The sequence below is a fragment of the Hippocampus zosterae genome, chromosome 11 (genome assembly GCF_025434085.1).
Source record: "Hippocampus zosterae strain Florida chromosome 11, ASM2543408v3, whole genome shotgun sequence".
Classification (NCBI taxonomy): Eukaryota; Metazoa; Chordata; class Actinopteri; order Syngnathiformes; family Syngnathidae; genus Hippocampus; species Hippocampus zosterae.
This window is the reverse complement of record NC_067461.1, coordinates 19,397,045-19,414,443: the sequence shown is the minus strand read 5'-3', so window position 1 is coordinate 19,414,443 and position 17,399 is coordinate 19,397,045. Positions and strand designations below refer to the sequence as shown.

The window sequence follows — 17,399 nt, the reverse complement described above, 5'->3', positions numbered from 1 at the left end:
AAAACAATGCGCAAGTGTCATACAGTGGTGACCGTGCAGAATTTTCGACGAATGCTCATCGTAATAAATGTTCAAATTTGATTTAGACGGTGACGGATACAACTGTTTCAAAATTCATATGAAGTTTGTTTTGAATAAATAGTTTGTTGAGCTTGAAAAATAGACGATCAATTTTAATGTTTTGGCAAAGGAGAAAAAAAAAAGTCCACAGGTGCTTCGGTGAATCGGATGGACATCCGCAATTTGTCATCCATAGGCCATTGATGGAAAGCCCGGACAGAATATGGCCTGCTAAACACAAACCATAGATCATTCACAGAGACAGACACACTCAAACATCCTCAAAATCTCCTGAAAGCACACACACACACACACACACACACACACACACATACAGGCATACATATACAGGCAGACATAAAAATGTATCTCAGAAGACAGACACTTATGCGTGCCTGGGTCTGGATATGGGTCATGTCACAACATGTCTCTTTCAACGCGGTGAAGACATTTTTGCTTTCTATCAATTCCCCTTTATCTTTGTCTGTCTTTGGTCTACCTCCTTTAATTTTCCTCTAAATGATGGGAGTTTCTGGCAGAATAGATACTTTAAAACACCACGCATCCGTCTACTAATGGATGAAATAGACTTGTCCTTTTTAACTTTATGCAGTGCAAAAAAAAGCCACTTGAATCACTTGGATGTATACTGCCCCATGTTTTACTTCTCGCAGGTATAAAGTACCGCAAATACAATAACGGCTCTTCCTCCCGCGTAAAACGCCCCTCCTCAAAATGTGAAGCATTGCTAAACTTTAAATCCCGGCTTTAGAGGGCCGTATCGCAGTGGGACATCATTGCTGGCCCTCATCTGCCAGAGTAAGCTGGAAGCTGATTTCTGTGTTTACACAAGATTACAGAGCGGGGACGAAAGAAGCTAGCTGATATGGTAGCTTCAAGCCAAGGGGCTCTCATTTCAAATGCAGCCAGCGATGCCACAAATAGCCACGAGGTAGTGGGGGCGAGGTGAGGTATAGCCAGAGGTAGAAACACTAAATTGCACCGCCATACTCCATCACTGTTTGTGCGTGTGCGTTTCAATGACTTCCCCAATGCAAAATTGGCAATGGATCTTAACCGCAATTTGGACAAACTACAAGTACAAAGTACTGTTTTCTTCTGTTACAAGTAGACGACAACAGAAACAGAAACCGTGAATCGGAACACAAATGCTGACACGGCAGCTGGTAAAGTCAGAGAATTTGGAAGATATAAACTAGCTTTGGGATTTAAAAAACATGAACATGAATTACTGTATATGAGCTACAGTATGTAGAATGGATTTATAAACAATGTTGAACTGACAGATTCAGATTTTTTTTTTTTTTGCTGCACACTGAAATAATTTGGATGCGAAATTCAAAGAGAAGAAGGTACATTTGATATTAGGATGCAAACATAGCGAAGAAAGGTGTATTTCATAAATCATCATAATGAAATTGGATTGCTGGGAAGCAACATGCTGTGTGATGAACAGACAGAGAAAAAAATATCGACATCCAACTATTACGTTTTAAAATGATTCTACTGAAGTCAACCTCCGACGTAGGTTCTGTTTCATTTCCACATATACAGCAGTCGGTGTCAAGATGTCCAGTTTGTGGCTCATGTTACATGCTCCATAGGCGCATCGTGCAACTTAAGTCTGTCATGTTTCGGTTTGTGACCAACAGGTGGCACTGTGGGGCTTTTCCCTGCAGCTGTACACCTGTTGGTCGTTAGATAATTAGCGACTCCCAGCCCGAACAATCAGTGTCGGGTCATTGTTTGCTCTTGGCTTCTGTCATGTTTAGTTCATTGTTATGTTTTAGCTTCAGTCATAATTTGGTCATGTTTTTGTTATTGAGAGTTTTTAGTTTCTGCCATGGTGTTTGTTTGTTACTTTGGATTTGTTTTGTTTTCATGACTTTGTTTGGATTTAGTTTTCTGTGTTTTATCACTTGTTCAAATACACCCTGCTCCTCCCTCCTGCCTGCTTTTTGGGGTCCACCACCACCTTGAAACATGACAAAGTCCATTTAACACCTGTGCTGCCATATGACATCACGTTCACACAAACAGTATAAACCTTATGCATCCATCAATCCATTGTCTATATCGATAGATGTCCTCATTAGGGTTTGGGTGAGCCAGACCCTAGTGTTGAAATTAAAACCCATAAAGGCATCGTTAGATTTGTTTGGTGTTGAGGAACGACGCTGTCCCACACAGTTTTGATGTCTACCTCAGCAAAAATCTTGGAACTAGAGCAAAGATTTTGAACTAGGCTGTCCCAGCATACTTCCAACATCCAAAATGTTGGAGATGTTTCCAGAACGGTGGAAGTTGTTCTACGCTTGTGCATGGGAAAACGGACTCCAGATTTTCAGCTAATTTCCCTTCCTCGGTACCTCGCAGGTGGATGCATGCCACGTGATCAAGTCAAACACATATTTTCATCATATCATTTCCAATAATGTGGCCACTCTGAATCAAAGATCATCATAAGTTTTTGTTTTATGTATAAAAAAAAAATCACATTTACAGCTAAAGCATTGTTCTTCAAGCCAGCATTAATCACCCTTGCATATGCAAAGGACACGAAATGGCATGCAAAGTGGAGCCAGAGCAAATGTATGTAACACTGTGGGATGAAGGGGTGGGGGGCTAAACGCACGCAACGCCCCCCCCCCCCCACACACACGTCTCATCAAACAATTGGACGTTGGCCAAGTTCATCTGTTAATGGACTCTCCCCACTCCTCTTTTACCCTCACGTCCCCTATCCCATCTCTATCCATATCCTAACCCTCTCCGCCCAAGCCCCTCACGGCGCTCTAACCCTACGCCCTAACTTCCTCCTCTCTCACTCTGTCTCTTTCAACCATTCACAGTTCCATTCCTAAATTTCTCTCATCACCTAACTTTGTGGATTGGGGCCGGTATTTCATTTGTGAACCAAAGATAAACTGAGTGTGAATGTGTGTGTGTGTGTGGGGGGGGGGGGGGGTGCATATGGGTTTCTTTGTCCGTCTGTCTGTCAGCAAACCGTCTACGAATATACTTTACAGTTAGCCACAAAACAAACAGAAATTAATCATAAATTAGACAGAGGCCACAATCAATACATTTCAAGACCATTTTTTTTAATGTGCAACTATGTATGTTGTGAAGTGCAGTCCAGTTTGATAACAGTCCAGTCCAAAATATTTTGTGGAAAGATTGAATGAAGATGTATCTACTGTATAGGACAAAAAAATTAAAAAAGGTTCATAAGGGAGACAAAGGTGTCTTTTCTTATCACTACACACACATACACACACACACACAAACAGGCTCTTGTGTTCTTCCAAGCTTATTTGTTGCAGGGCAATAGTTCAAGGAAGAGCTTATTTTATTATTTATTAAACAAGAAATATCTGGTAAGTAGTCTACGTGTGTGTGTAAGAAAGAAAGAGACGGGCTAAAAATCTAGAAGGTTTTAAACTGTTGTTGTAAAATCCGAGGATATTTTTAACAGCCTGGTTTAAAAGCTGGAATTTGTTGAATTTTTGAATGTCTAACAAACACAACCAAAATTCATTCATCTTCAAATCTTGCTTTAACTAACTCAGTTCCATCCTCTTTGCAAAACAGCTTTAGTTGTTTTGCCCTTTAAGATGAAATCAAAATGTGTGCCTTTTCACGTTGGCAACGACATCGGATCTTCTTCCACTTTGACCACACACAGCGGAAGTGCGCTTGTATACAACACACGTGTGTGCAAGAACCACCACGGGGGAGAAAGAGAGAAAAACGGCTAGAAAGTACATTTTAGCCATTCCATTTTGGGCGGATAAATTATCCATTAGATTTCATCATATCTTACAGGGCAATTACATCAAGAAAATGATAGCGGGCACAGGATCAATTATGCATGCTCTTGGCCTAAGACCAAGCACCGGGCACACACACACATGCACGCGTACACACATGCACACACATACACACACATGAGAAAATTGCCCATCAGTTCATCTGACTACCTAAAAAAGTTCATTCACTAAATAATTTATCTGTACTCTGGATACAGTTTCCCAGCTGAATATTAACAACTTTGAAGTGAGTAACAGCAGCCAGAGGTATATACTGTGTGTGTGTGCGTGCGTGTGTGTGTGTCTGCATATGTGTGAATAGACACCTCCGGAAACAAGCCTCTCGAGTCCCTATGGAGACCACCCCTCAAAACACACATACAAACACTTCGTCCATCACGTTGCTCATTTCTGAGCAATTAAGAATTCCTTTTCATCGGGATGTAGTTTCTCATATTTCCCCTAACAGCATCTGTACACAGACTGGGAGGAGGGCGGAAGAGGAGTACGGTGTGTAAGTGGAAAGTAGGGATAAATAACTGAAAATGAAGCAACAAAGGGAATAGGAGAAGAAAATCTCAAGATTAGCGCTTGTGCACTCCGTGTTGATCCTGGGAGCCATCTTTGTTCTCATATTTTCTCATTATTCGTTTGTATCCTCATTATTCAATGACAATCATTGTGCTTTATTGACTTTTTTTGTTGCTTTGTGTTTCCTTACAAAGAGCTTTTTCCACCGCAAAAAGCATTTTCCATCATCGAGGAGTGCATCCATAGACGGTGTTTCCATACACACGTGCAGCTAAATGCTTATGAGCCGTCTGAATCATTTATGGTCAATCTTGTGACACGCACGAAACAGGAAGCCATTATTTTCTTTTATTTTACCTCATCTCATTCATGACTTTTTTTTTTACCATTGTTTATAGTGAGCGAAACTGCCAAGTAGAAAGTCAACCGGCTTTGGCCAAATATATTCTAAATATGCCGTTGAGGAGGAGCAAAGGGGAACTCAATTAATATGCTTCCCCCCACACCCCTAAGAAAAAAAAGAAAAGACGACACTCCAAATGAATGGGCGGAGAGAGAGAAAGAAAAAGAGATGGGCATTGAGAAATCATTTTAACATGTCAGCTGACCCATACAGGACCTACCCAGATGGTTTGTTGACTATATTTTGTGTACGTGCGTGCATGTGTGTATTGAACAAGCACTGTAATGAGGAAATAGGCCAGACATCATTGTCAATTAAATATGTCCAATATCTGGCTAGGCTCTAAATCTTCGCAATTAAGAACGTTACTTTCATTTATATTCGCCAAAAACCAAAACAACAAAAGAACACCCATCTTTCACACACACACACACTCACACACACACACACACACACAATTACCCCAGGCAGAAATGTGAACACACACACACATATGCAAACACCACATGACATGCGGGCTCTGACAACCGTGGCGGATGTGCACCACAAATGTGCATGGTAATAGGCCAATCAAAAATGCAAAACAATTGGCAATTACTGTGAGGAACTAATGGTCATTAGAATTTACAACTAGGTAATGAACTAAAGTCTGCCCACTGCATGCATATTCATAAAGCTATATGAGCTTTGAAGATTAAAGTAGCGCTTAAAATTCAAATGAGCGTCCACAAATTATCTGGAAAAGTCAGCGTTGCTGCTGGTGGCGGTTTGTGTATTTGTGTGTGCTTGGATGTGGGGGGGTGGGGGGGGATCTTATACATTGATGTTTATGAGTTGATGGGTTTTTTTTCACATTCCCTTAACTGTTCTTTGGCAATTTTTCTGACTGCGTGCCCGTTTTGTTGTTGTGTGTTTGTTTTATATGTGACATGATTGAAATAAATGTTAAAAAGTTTGAAACTTCAAATAGGAATAAGAAGCATTCAGTACCAGTTCTCAAAATGCTTATTAGATTGATAGTAAAGAAAAACATGGAATATTACAAATTATTCTGATGATAATTATGAACGAAGGGAAGTTCGTTTTCTTGCTCGTGACGGAACTAACCCACAGTCAAATTGCAAAGAACGTATACGTTCGTGCTTAATTCATTTGTACATTGCAGGCACGGCCAGGAGTCGTAGCATTATTTTTGCATAACAAGGTTCAAGTAAGTAACTAATTCAAGTTATATACTTAGAGCGGGTGAATCTATTTTTATTTCATTTAAAACTCGGTTGATGACCATATAAGAACTTGTTGTCGTGACAAATATCGCTGGCTGCGTTCTAATGCATCGTCTGCCCTTTTATGTTCAGGCAGGGCCTTAGTTGGAAGAAATGTCCCAGAACTGGACATCTTTTGAATGTTGAACTGAATGCCCATTATTTGATGCATTTGAAACATTTTACACCAATAGAGTTCTGAGCACGGATATCTGCAGAGTTTTTCATTCAGTGACTCGTGCGAGTTGCAAGACATCTCACAACAACCGTAGATTGTAGGAATTACATATATTCTCCTGCTTGAGGGGATGCATCCTATTTTGTACGGCAATCAACATCCTTTTCATTTACCGAAGAGATGCACGTCAAGTCAAGAAGGTGGCAGGAGAGAGTGAGACAAACAGACACACTCCCAATGACGACATAAAAGATGAGACCCACTCACACACACAGCTGGAAGATGTAAGCATCTTGTGAAACGAGAGCGCACGTACAGTATGTGTGTGTGTGTGTGGGTGTGTGTGTGTGTGTGTGTGTGTGTGTGTGTGTGTGTGTGTGTGTCTCACATTCACTCACTTACTGGCACACACAAACTACCAACGAATCCCTTGCAGCCATTTTGCCAAGTCCCACACACACTTTCCAGGCTCAAGACCAGCACTGGAGAGCTCCGGTAGCTGGATTTTGCGACACTGGCCCGAGAATCGAACCTCCACCGGCTGCAAGAAAGGCAAACATCTGTATGTATGTAGACAGACTGTCTTAAGAAACATACAAAAAGAGCCATTGATAAAGACTGTATGTGTGTGTGTGTGTGTGTGTGTGTGTGTGTGTGTGTATGTGTGTGTGTTGAGAAGGGGTCTGGAATCCGTTGGCATATATATAAAACAAAAACTACGCAGGTTTGTGAACCCTGCAACAAAATAAGAGAGTAGCATGTACAGTCTGAACGGTGTGCGCGCGTGCTCGTGTGTGCGCACACAAATTAATAAGAATAAACACACACACACACACACGGTGAGCAACAAGCAAGCCCAAAGCAGAAGCTTTTCCCCTCACGCTAAGAAGAAGTAAATGTCGCGTGGACTCTGAATTGCTTCGATAAACACAAAAGAATCAGATCAATAAACAATCCTCTACCGTCGGCGAGTGTGCGCAGGACTGCACTCGAGTAGTCGCACTTGTCAGGGACGCCACTCTAAATACCACAAACGAGGAAATCATTGAATTTTGTTGTTTTCCACTGTACGTTTTGGGAAGGACAAGCAGTCTCCATCTATGGCATGTCTTCTCAAAGAACGGGAGCAATGTGATGAGGCTGTTCAGTCGTTACAGTTCACCCTTTTGTTTCGTGCGTTCACCGCGTCAACAAAAGCTGCACCTCTTCCTGTGCAAAAAGTGGACTGATGTAGCAAATACGGGTGCAAAATCAAACTGTAAACAAGATACAAGTGTTGATATAATACCGTTTTGGCCCGAATATAAGAATGCCCTGATTACAAGACGACCCTCCTCTTTTTCAAGACTCAAGTTTGAAAAAATACTTTTTGAACACCAAATTAATTTTTATACATAAAATAATTACAGTTCATCTGAAACAAATTATTCTAACAATATATTTGAGATAAAAACATGTTATTTTGCCTCATTCAAATCTAAAGTGCAATCACATTCGTAAATGAATGGCTTCTGGTTTTTGAAATGTAAATTACATCATAACTTCTCAGCTGCCAGTTACCCTGGCCGATCTTCGGCCCACTTTTCTCCAGATTGTCACTATGTTTCTCCATTTTCTGTTATCTCTTCTATTATTTTCTTCTCTTTTCCTTCTTCCTGCAATTTTTTTATTTTTCTTCTTCGTGCTACCTCTATTTTTATTTTTATTCTTTGTGGCAGGTGTTCACTTTGGCCTGGGGAGTCAAGTTCAGCATTCGCTTCCTTGATATCTGGTGCCATCTAGCGTCGAGAATAGGTATAATGTCTAGACCCCAAATATAAGACGACCGCCATTTTCTCAGTCTTATTTCAATGCAAAAAGCGGATCTTCTATTCGAGCCAATACGGTATTATCATATATTCCATGTGGTCCCGAATCACTGGGCCGTGGAACGGTACGAGTAGGCTCAACGTTTGGTGTCGGGCCGTAGAGAGTACCTGAACAAAAGAAAAATGTATTTTCGATCAGTATGGTTCTGACAGAAGATTGCTTTTGAAATTCAGGTGCCGCCTTTGCCACTGTACACGCATCAAACCATTCATTTTGCTCATGTGATATGGTCGTAAAAAAGTAAGTCATCAAAAAAATGTCTTTTAAGAGGAAAGAGGAAAAGGCTCATTCAAAGACGTCAGCAGTTCCACATAAAATTTGGACGGCAAGTGATTCCCGTTCTGCTGCAACAGCCTCGCAAATGAAGCAAAGAAGAAAAAAAACCCACACAAAAAAAACAAGAGCTGGCTTCCATTTTTATCGTCCTAATTGTGTAAAGTGAGATTTTTTGCTTTGGCAGCGATCAAAACATAATGATGCAGTCGGCATAAGTAAGACTTTGGGTGTGATTGTCTCCCATCACCCTTACAAATGAGGCTGTTTGTTGACTGCAGCTCAGTATCCGGAGTCATAATTCAATTGCAAGACGTACAAATGGGTCACATCACAAGAATTAGGTGGTAACTCCTTTTAACAGCATCGTCCATTTGATCAAGTTTGAGGTTTTTTTCCAAACACACACTATGCTTGCTGTATTTAACAGAATTAAAAATAGATCGTTAATTTCATGGGGCCAATTTCGCTACGAGACTCGTTTCTCCCTGGCAGCTTCTACATCGTCTGCTGGAACATGCTTAAAAAGCGCAATATCAAGTGATGACTTTGTCAATTGTTCAAATCGCATCTCTTATTGAATATTTCTTCAGCCTTCTGAAATAAATGTATGTTTTTTCCTTATTTAATTTCTTGAATATTTGAATGCTGAATATGTATTCGCTTGTAATTGGCTTTTTTTTTCTTATGTTGCTTGCCTCTGAATCTCAGAATTATTGACAAAATATAGTAATACATGATATGATAAGTTAAAAAGACAAATTCCATTCCGAAACCAACACATTTGTAGGATGGGAAATAACCACTGAATATAAAGCGGAATACAATTTGTTGTCCCCACCGGCAAATTATCCGCTGTGCTGTCAATCAGGTCGCCCGTGTTATCCCACTGCTGCGATTCTATGCCTCCAGAGAGATATTTACATTTCATAAGCACATTCCAAACGCAAGAATCCAAGTTCAAAAAAGCTGCACTTGAGTCCACTAATAAATCCTGTGTAGGAAAAGGACGAAAGAGGGGCTATCAATAGATTAGTGATGGCAGTCTGTGTGTGAGAAATCTCTTTGTAGGCTCGCTGTAGCAAGAGAGACGCACACTGAACACATCCAAAGTGATTCGGTTACAATCGGCGGTGTTGGATTTGCATTCAACTGTTAAATGTTGCAAGGAAGGGAGACAAACGCATGAGTGAAAAGAGAAAATGAATTAGTATAAATTAAAAAAAAAACCTCAGAACAGGGCGAAAGAGAGGGAGAGATGGAAAGAAAGGAACAGGACTGAGAATGGGACCTGACACCATGCAAGAAAATAAATGGACCTTGGAGATGAACTCATATGTATTGAGGTAAGTTGCATTAGCAGCAATGATGAGCTAATTACTAAACAATAAATCATGCTCAACAATCATCATGTTAGCAGCCTTCAAATGGGAAATCTCACCAGCAGCAGACTAATGGCTTTCATAAATAGTTTGAAGTGGATCTCAATACATGTTAGGGTTCGTTCGTGCAAGTCGGAATAATGCCCGTCGCTAATGAGCTAATATTGATAGGGTAGAGCAATTTATCAGCCGATAACATCATTGGTCGATAGGATGAACAGTTGTTTCTGCGGGCTCAATTTCAGCTCATTAACGGGCATAACTCATGGAGTCAAAGAGGAGGAGGTTGTTGAATTCAAAATGGACTGGGAGCCACACGTCAAAATTGGATTCCTAAAACAAAACAGCCCATCACAAACCAAAAAACTGTTCAGAGGCCAGCAAAACCCTGCAGAGATGAGGTGAGAGATGTGGTCATCGACACACACACACACCCACACACACACACACACACACACACACATGCTGTCTTTTGTGACATTAGCAATGCTTTTTTTGAATGAACTGACTGGGGGATTATATCCCAATTTTCATCTCAGTCAGAGATTAATAGAATAAATGGGCAAGCGAGAGCACATATTGGGTGCGTGCGTGTGTGCGTTTGCGGGTGGGGAGATATGCTGCTTTTTTTGCATCGCTTATTTGCTTGTACAATCCTCACACACACACACACACACACACACACAAACAGACACACACAGGTAATGCATCCTCTCCACAGCCGGATCTCTTTGATATGCAAATAGCAGCGCCCAAGCACGAGTCCGGAGCTTTGTGCTCTTCGGAGCAATGCAGCTGGAGCATCATCGTGGCACTCTGAGCACAGATACACATTTCACAACAAGCGGCTCCAGATTCATCGGTACATAAAAACAAGGTAGCAGAAAAAAGAAGGGAAAAAAAGCCTTATGGGAAAAGATGCATGAGTTCCATGAGTTAAGCTCTTATTCCAATTGCAATGCCAGTAAATCATTATAGATGATGTTTGGAGCGGGGTTTCCCTTGTAAGAGTGATTAAACACCTACCACATTCTGTAATATGACTGCTGAGTTTTAAAAAGCGACCGCTGGGACTAATTTTAAAGAAAATACATCTGTGTGAGTTCTCTCAAAAACAGAGTTTGTTTCTAATGTCTGACTGGCTTGATTTACCGCAAGGATAAATCAAATATATAATTAGAGATGTCACTTGAACACAACAAGTCAGCATTAATAAATAAGAAACGCGCTAAGTGTCCGCTCTCTTCGTTGTTTTGTCATGAGAAATGCTGGGCAGATATAATCAAGGCTGAAGCGACGGTAGGATTTTTTTTTCTGACATATTTACTTTGCCGTGACAGTTTGGGGTCAATTAGGATGAAAGCAACGGGGCAGGAAGGGGAATACGGGCTTTTATGATCAGAGTGGATGTGTCCCTCTTTTTTTTCCTATCAGAAAGCTGGTTTAGAGTTGGAGTGTAAAAAAAAAAAAAAAAAAAATCCCAAGTATTATCTATGGCTTTCCGCAGTTCGAACTCAGACAGGACATACAGCACAGCCATCCTGTTTTCGCCACCAGTTTGAGTCTACAGCTGTTCATACCAAGACGTTCCCACACACAACGCTATTGAAGCAACCAGGCGCCTGCATTATGATGTAAATCGCTCTAATAACCCAGTTGAGCTGGTAAATGTGTGTGTGTGTGTGTGTGTGTGTGTGTGTGTGTGTGTGTGTGTGTGTGTGTGTGTCTGTGTGTGTGTGTGTGTGTGTGTGCGCGCGCGCTACACGGGTGTTGAAATATAGTCACTGCTTAGACAAGCAGGTTTGCCTGGAAAAAAACGACACACCCTCTCTTTTGCACAGACATAAATTTGTCTATCTGCAGAAAAGGTCAAACGCACGTTTGTCTGTCGATAATTTTCTTCGCCTGTGCTCCTCCTCTAAACGTTATTCAATGCGGGAGAGAGGTCGTACACGACAATTACTCAATTTCCGCACAAATAGAGAAACAAAAAGAGCGACATGGAAAACAAACCGGAGCACTTTGGATTCTGAGATGCACTCAAGGAACCAAATGATAATGTGTGTCTTTTTTATTGTGTCTCACCACTGCTCTGTTTCATCAACGTGCCGGTTTTACTCTTTCTGTTTCTGCAGTGGCTAATTTGGTACAGACCGGCGGCCACTAAAAACTACTGCTAATTAAAATGCATGGGGAGGAAAAGATGGCAGCGCAACAAATAATTAGTGGTGTTAAGATGCTTTATATAAATGACTTTCCTTTTCAGAGCTTAACTAATGCTGGCCTTTCCCTCTCTACGCATGCCTGCTATTTGATTGCTTCGGAAGGGAAAAGATGAGGGAGAAGATGCCAGTGAGGACAAATCTCATGTTTTACCTATGAAGCACATTTTGCGAGGAAAAATGTTTGAAGTCCTGACGCAGGGTGTAGAGCTGCGCTGCATTTAGTCGGGCTAGATGTGGCAATGAAAGAGGCAAACCACACCGAGCGGACACATCTGCTCACGCCACATGAGAGAAGCAAGCTCATACACACACGCGCACGCACGTCTCAAAAGAACACACATTCTGTGCGCCCAAACTCAGGAAGAGGCTGCACTTACTCCTAAGAATTTAAGTCCGAGTCATAAATACTCACGCACACAGACACGCGCCGCACACTCACACGTGGATATACAGTCCTGACCAAGGGAGCGGGGCCACAATCGGCATGTAAGTTTGCCGTCGGTTGGAACAGAAGACAGAACCTCTTTGTCATTCCTGCTTCTGGCGGCCCTTATCTGTAAACCGGCAAAGGTCCAAGGCTTGTCTTAACATGTCGTCATAGACTATACACCGGCCTCCGTTACAGTTTATGTGGAGCACTTGCAGGCTTCTCGCCCAACTATGATAACTTGCGTGTCATGTAATGCGACGCGCAACACGCGCAAAGACACATGAAACAAATTCCACACCAGCACGATATGCGGAGATGAAAAGATGCAAGCCTGAATCCAATCACGCTTTGAACAAAGACCGTTTCCTATCGTGCCTTCCTATTGCAAATCCACCAACGTATTCCCTCCGTGATGGATGGACAGACGTCGGCTTCAAAGGAAATCTGCAAAGCGTTGCCTCCAAGAGGCTTGTTTTCATATTCGCGTGCCAACCCGGAGGGAAACGATGCAAGGTGGGAGGTGTGAAAAGCGGTTACCTGGGAGGAGCTCCTGTTTGGGGCAGATTCCGCGAGGCGACGAGAAGCGCTCGTCGTCGTCATCCGCCAGCGTGGCCTGGATGCCAACTTCCACGGGCCTTCGGCTGCGCAGAGAGCTCAAGGCGGGAGACGGGGTCAGGGCCAGGCCCGGCGAGGGGGAGGGGGGCTTGTCCAGGCCTCGGCCCACAGTCAGACAAGGGGGGCCGTGGCATCGCTTCCTCTTGTGCTCGATGAAGAGCAGGATGTCCGCCAAGGGGAACGTGGCCTGGCACTGGCCGCAGGTCAGCAGGTCCTGTTCCGGCGAGTGGTGGGGCTCGTGACCCAGTCGCGATAGCCGGCCTAAGGTCGAGCCTGGGCGGCGGCCGTTGAGGCTGCCGCTGCCCTCCGAGTGCTCCGAGCAGCGCTCCGACAACTCCTCCGATGAGACGACGACTGCCGTGGAAAGGGGATCGGCTGCTGGAAAGAAAGAGGAAAGGCCAGAGAAAAAGAAAGAGATAAGAGTGGGAGGAATGAAAAAGAATGAGTAAAAAGGAGGGAAATTACAAGATACGTCTTCCTCCCGGGAAATCCGGTGCCATATTTATACAGTGATGTGATTCCTTTTGCCGAAGTGATTTGTGTGAATTGAGCAGGGAGCAAAACAATTCTTATGATCAACTCCAAAGGTGTTAAGCATATGCAACACGGAATCAAAATCAGAAGGCCAAGAAACGTGTAGTGGACGGAATTAGTCACTATGGTCGGTAGCGACAAAACTCAAATCAAAATCTTTAAAAGCCAACCATTTTTGGGACAGGGACAAGCTAAATATATTTTTTTTTCTCATAAAATCTGAACTTTCCTCACAAGTGCTCTTCCAGTAACTAGCAGACAGGAAAAAAAAGTGTAACCAAAAAAAAAAAAAAAAAAGGAGGAGGGGATGTATATCGCTGTTTTGTGAAGCGACAACTTGAGCCATTCAACCCAGTTACTCAACCTTTCAATGTCGGATTAATTTGCGACTACTTTTTAAGAAGGCTTTTGTCAAACGCACACCCTCCTGCAGTGGGGAAGAGTCATGCGGACAGAGCAAAAGCTGAATTCAAGAAACGTGATTCGGTGTCCTTCTTTTAAAGATCTTCCAGTCGAAGGTGAGGAGTGTGACTCCGTCCGTGCTCGCCGGATAATGCTCGTTGACCTTCTTAACTCAGCCACCCAATTTCACATTTTAATGAACTTAAAACCACTGAGGATCAAAAAATAGATTTTAATTTTCATCGCCTGAGTGATTGGTACAGATTTTGTCTGATAAAGGGTGTGTTGGAATGCAAGACTGCATCTGTGTGTGTGTGTGTGTGTGTGTGTGTGTGTGTGTGTGTGTGTGTGTGTGTGTCTTTTTAATGTTATGTGGACTACACCCCCCTACATGAATTATCATTTGAACGCTGCACTTCTGCGTGCAAACTGGGACACGAAGATAACAGGATAAATTCACCAACACCACCAAACCCCCTTCACCCCAGCATCATCCGACATCCACCCCCTGCACACTCCTGATTTAACTTCAGGTCAGCACAGCCTGACTCTTGTTCCACACTGCAGTAAAAAGGGGAAAGAGGGCATCACTGTGACAAAACCAAAATATTGATAAACGTTAGCCAAGAAGTCTTCAATTACAAGGCTTCAGTTAGAGTTGGTATATTGGTGGAATTGACATTTTGTTGCATTTAAAGCAGTGTGACGAATGAGAAAAGGGGGGGGGGGCAATGCTGTTAAGATAAAAAAAAGAGCACTGTAGTTGCAAGACAGCGCAAGAACACGGAACATAATTTTGTCTGTGTATTACATCGTACAATCAGTTCCATTTTATCCTAATACACACTGCAAAATATGGCCTTGCTGTCGCCTACATTAAATGTTGGTTTTCAAGTTGAACTCCATATATAGTACATGTTGTATTCTGTCATTAGTTTTGGTTTGGACAGTTTAAAAATGGTTTGGTTTTCGGATAAACATACAAACAATAAAATTATATGTAATCAATGCAGTCGACATGTTTTGGAAATGATGATATTCCTGTCGAGAAAAGTTCTGGTGAGACTCCGATGCGTGTGTGTGAATAAATTCCCGACAAGCTGTTTGCATGTGACATATATACAAATGGATGCAAAATGTGAATTATTCTTCTCAAAAAAACAAAACAAAAAAAAAGATGGTCAGGTCAAAGTGCATGTGGAGGGTTTGCTGATGTGAAGATTTTAATGTCCGTGCACGTGTATGCCTGTATGTGAATGTGTGTGGGTTTGAGTGACTGAGTATGTATGTAATATATGTATGTATATTGCCCATACTACCCACTACTCCCCAAAAACCCCCACCTCACACAGACACACACACACACACACACACACTGTCATTCGCTCCCAACACTGCACACCTCCTAGTAGTGAGTATGTTGTTGAGGAGTAGCAGCGTAAGTGATGAAGTTCAAGCTCTGAGCTGGATTTTCTGGTCGTGCTCTGCCTCCTAGCGACAGTTTCTCGCCATGGTCACTGTCACCTATCATGTCGCCCCCAAAACGGTCGAAAACGAACACAGCTGCACGGGCGACAGCCAATCAGCATACCGACACATGTCCAAGCATTGAGGTGTAAGTATACTCATATCTTGTTACTGTTCTTTTCTAATTTACTTGAATTTGGTGAACCGTTTGAAATACCGCAAATAGTAAACTCAATATATCACAAGGCCATTCTCCCAGCACTTTAAATAACAAATGGATTCGCCTTTCCCTCGTATATTAGGCTCATGGTGTCAAAGTAGAAGCAATAAAGAAAACGAATGACAGCGGGTGATCGATACGTCGTGAGTAACGGGCAATTTGATGTAAAACTGTGTTAAAATCGTATCACTTTCTGATTTTATAAGAACCCAAAATAGGCAAAACTTTGGTCGTGCGTCGGCTGCTTATAAATATATTTGTTTAGAGAACCTCAATTTGTTTAGTAAAATAAAAAAGATGAGAAACCTCACGAGATGAGTAGTTCCTGTTGCTGTCTTGCAACTCGGTACTGAACAAACTCTTTGGCGCGTCTTTCAGTGAGAAAGTTACTTCAATGAACACCGAAACATATCATAAGAGGCTTTCTGATTTTAAAAGTGAATAAAGGACATCGATCTGTGCTGTCTGCGCCAAGCGCGATGTTGCTGTGACGTGGGCGGTTTGTAAACACGAGGCGGTGTGTCCCCGCTGCTTCCAGTCATTTTGACTCCCACGATTTTAGAAAAATTTAGAAATAGAAAAATTGAAAGGGATAGAGAGAAGGTGAAACTTGCTCACGAAACAGTAAGGGTTCTCGCGAGGGGGATTTCTTCCGAGCTCTGCAAAGAGCGCGCCGTGCAGCAGCCCGGATAAGCCGAATGTGCGCCTCCACTGACCGGACCCATCATGGGGCACCGGAGCGCCGGTCAATTGGACTCGGTCATCGTTAAATATCTTGTTTTTTTGGTCCCGTTGCTGTTTTGCAACAAGGCTAACAAACTTATTTTGGTCTCCTTTACGAACTAACGCGTCGCACTTTTGTCACCGCACTGTTGAGTCGAGTTGACCGCGGGTCCGAGCGGTCCATCCCGATGTCTTCCCGGGCTGGCGTTCCGCTGATTCCTCCACCCAACCAATACACCCGTTGGCCGATTGAACTGAACGACACTATGCAATGTTTGCGTTTCTGGTTTGTACTTACGCGAGAAATCCCGTTTACTTAAGTGCTGAGGTTTGCCTTGCTTGCGGCGAGACATGGTGGCTGGCGGCGGCGCTCAGTGCGGATCACATCGGGAAGAGCCGGGGTTACACATCGGAGACTCCGGAGGGGCAAAAGAATGTCTTCATCCGGCGTCTTCGTCATCCACGCACAACAACAACAAAAATAATTCGGGGGAGGGGGGATTTCTAAACTAATTAGAAATTATATAAAGATGGCGCGGAGGCGAAGATGGATCGCAGAATCGCCTTCATGGCTTTTTTGAGAAAGAAGACCGGAGAAAAGAGAGAGAGTGTGTGTGTGTATGAGGATGGAGAGAGAGGAGATGAGAGAGGGGAGAGCGATGGAAAAAAAAATGGCAAAAGCCCCCCTCCGCCTGACACCCCCCCCCCCACCCCCCAACCTCCCCCCCACCCCCGTGGTTGGGGGTTCAAGTGCACGGACGTGACGTTCCCGGCGAACTTGAACGTCAGGCGGTGGACGGACACCCGACATACAAAAACATGGGCAGGGCCGAGGCACCCGAGTGGGAGTGGGAGTGGGAGGAGGGATGGATGGGACGCGAAATAACAACACCAATGGACGATCATTGGAGAGGGGAGGTGGAGGAGGGAGGAAGAGGAGGGGGAGGGCCGCACATGAGAAGTAGACCCGGTGGAAGCCAATGGACGCA

At 43.1% G+C, this 17,399-nt stretch overlaps 1 protein-coding gene across 2 annotated transcripts in view; it reads right to left on the bottom strand.

Moving 5' to 3' along the window:
- The window catches only part of bcl11aa (BCL11 transcription factor A a), a 44,586-nt gene extending 27,466 nt beyond the window's left edge, over window positions 1-17,120 (bottom strand). The window contains exons 1-2 of one of the 2 annotated variants that reach the window (XM_052081031.1): window positions 16,709-17,120; window positions 12,987-13,442 (exon numbers count right to left, since the gene is read on the bottom strand). In XM_052081031.1, the coding sequence (XP_051936991.1) occupies window positions 12,987-13,442; window positions 16,709-16,763 (511 nt within the window). In that variant the 5' untranslated portion in view covers window positions 16,764-17,120. The remainder of the gene's footprint in view (window positions 1-12,986; window positions 13,443-16,708) is intronic. The other variant, XM_052081032.1, reaches the window with a different exon arrangement.
- Between the last annotated feature and the right edge of the window lie 279 nt (window positions 17,121-17,399).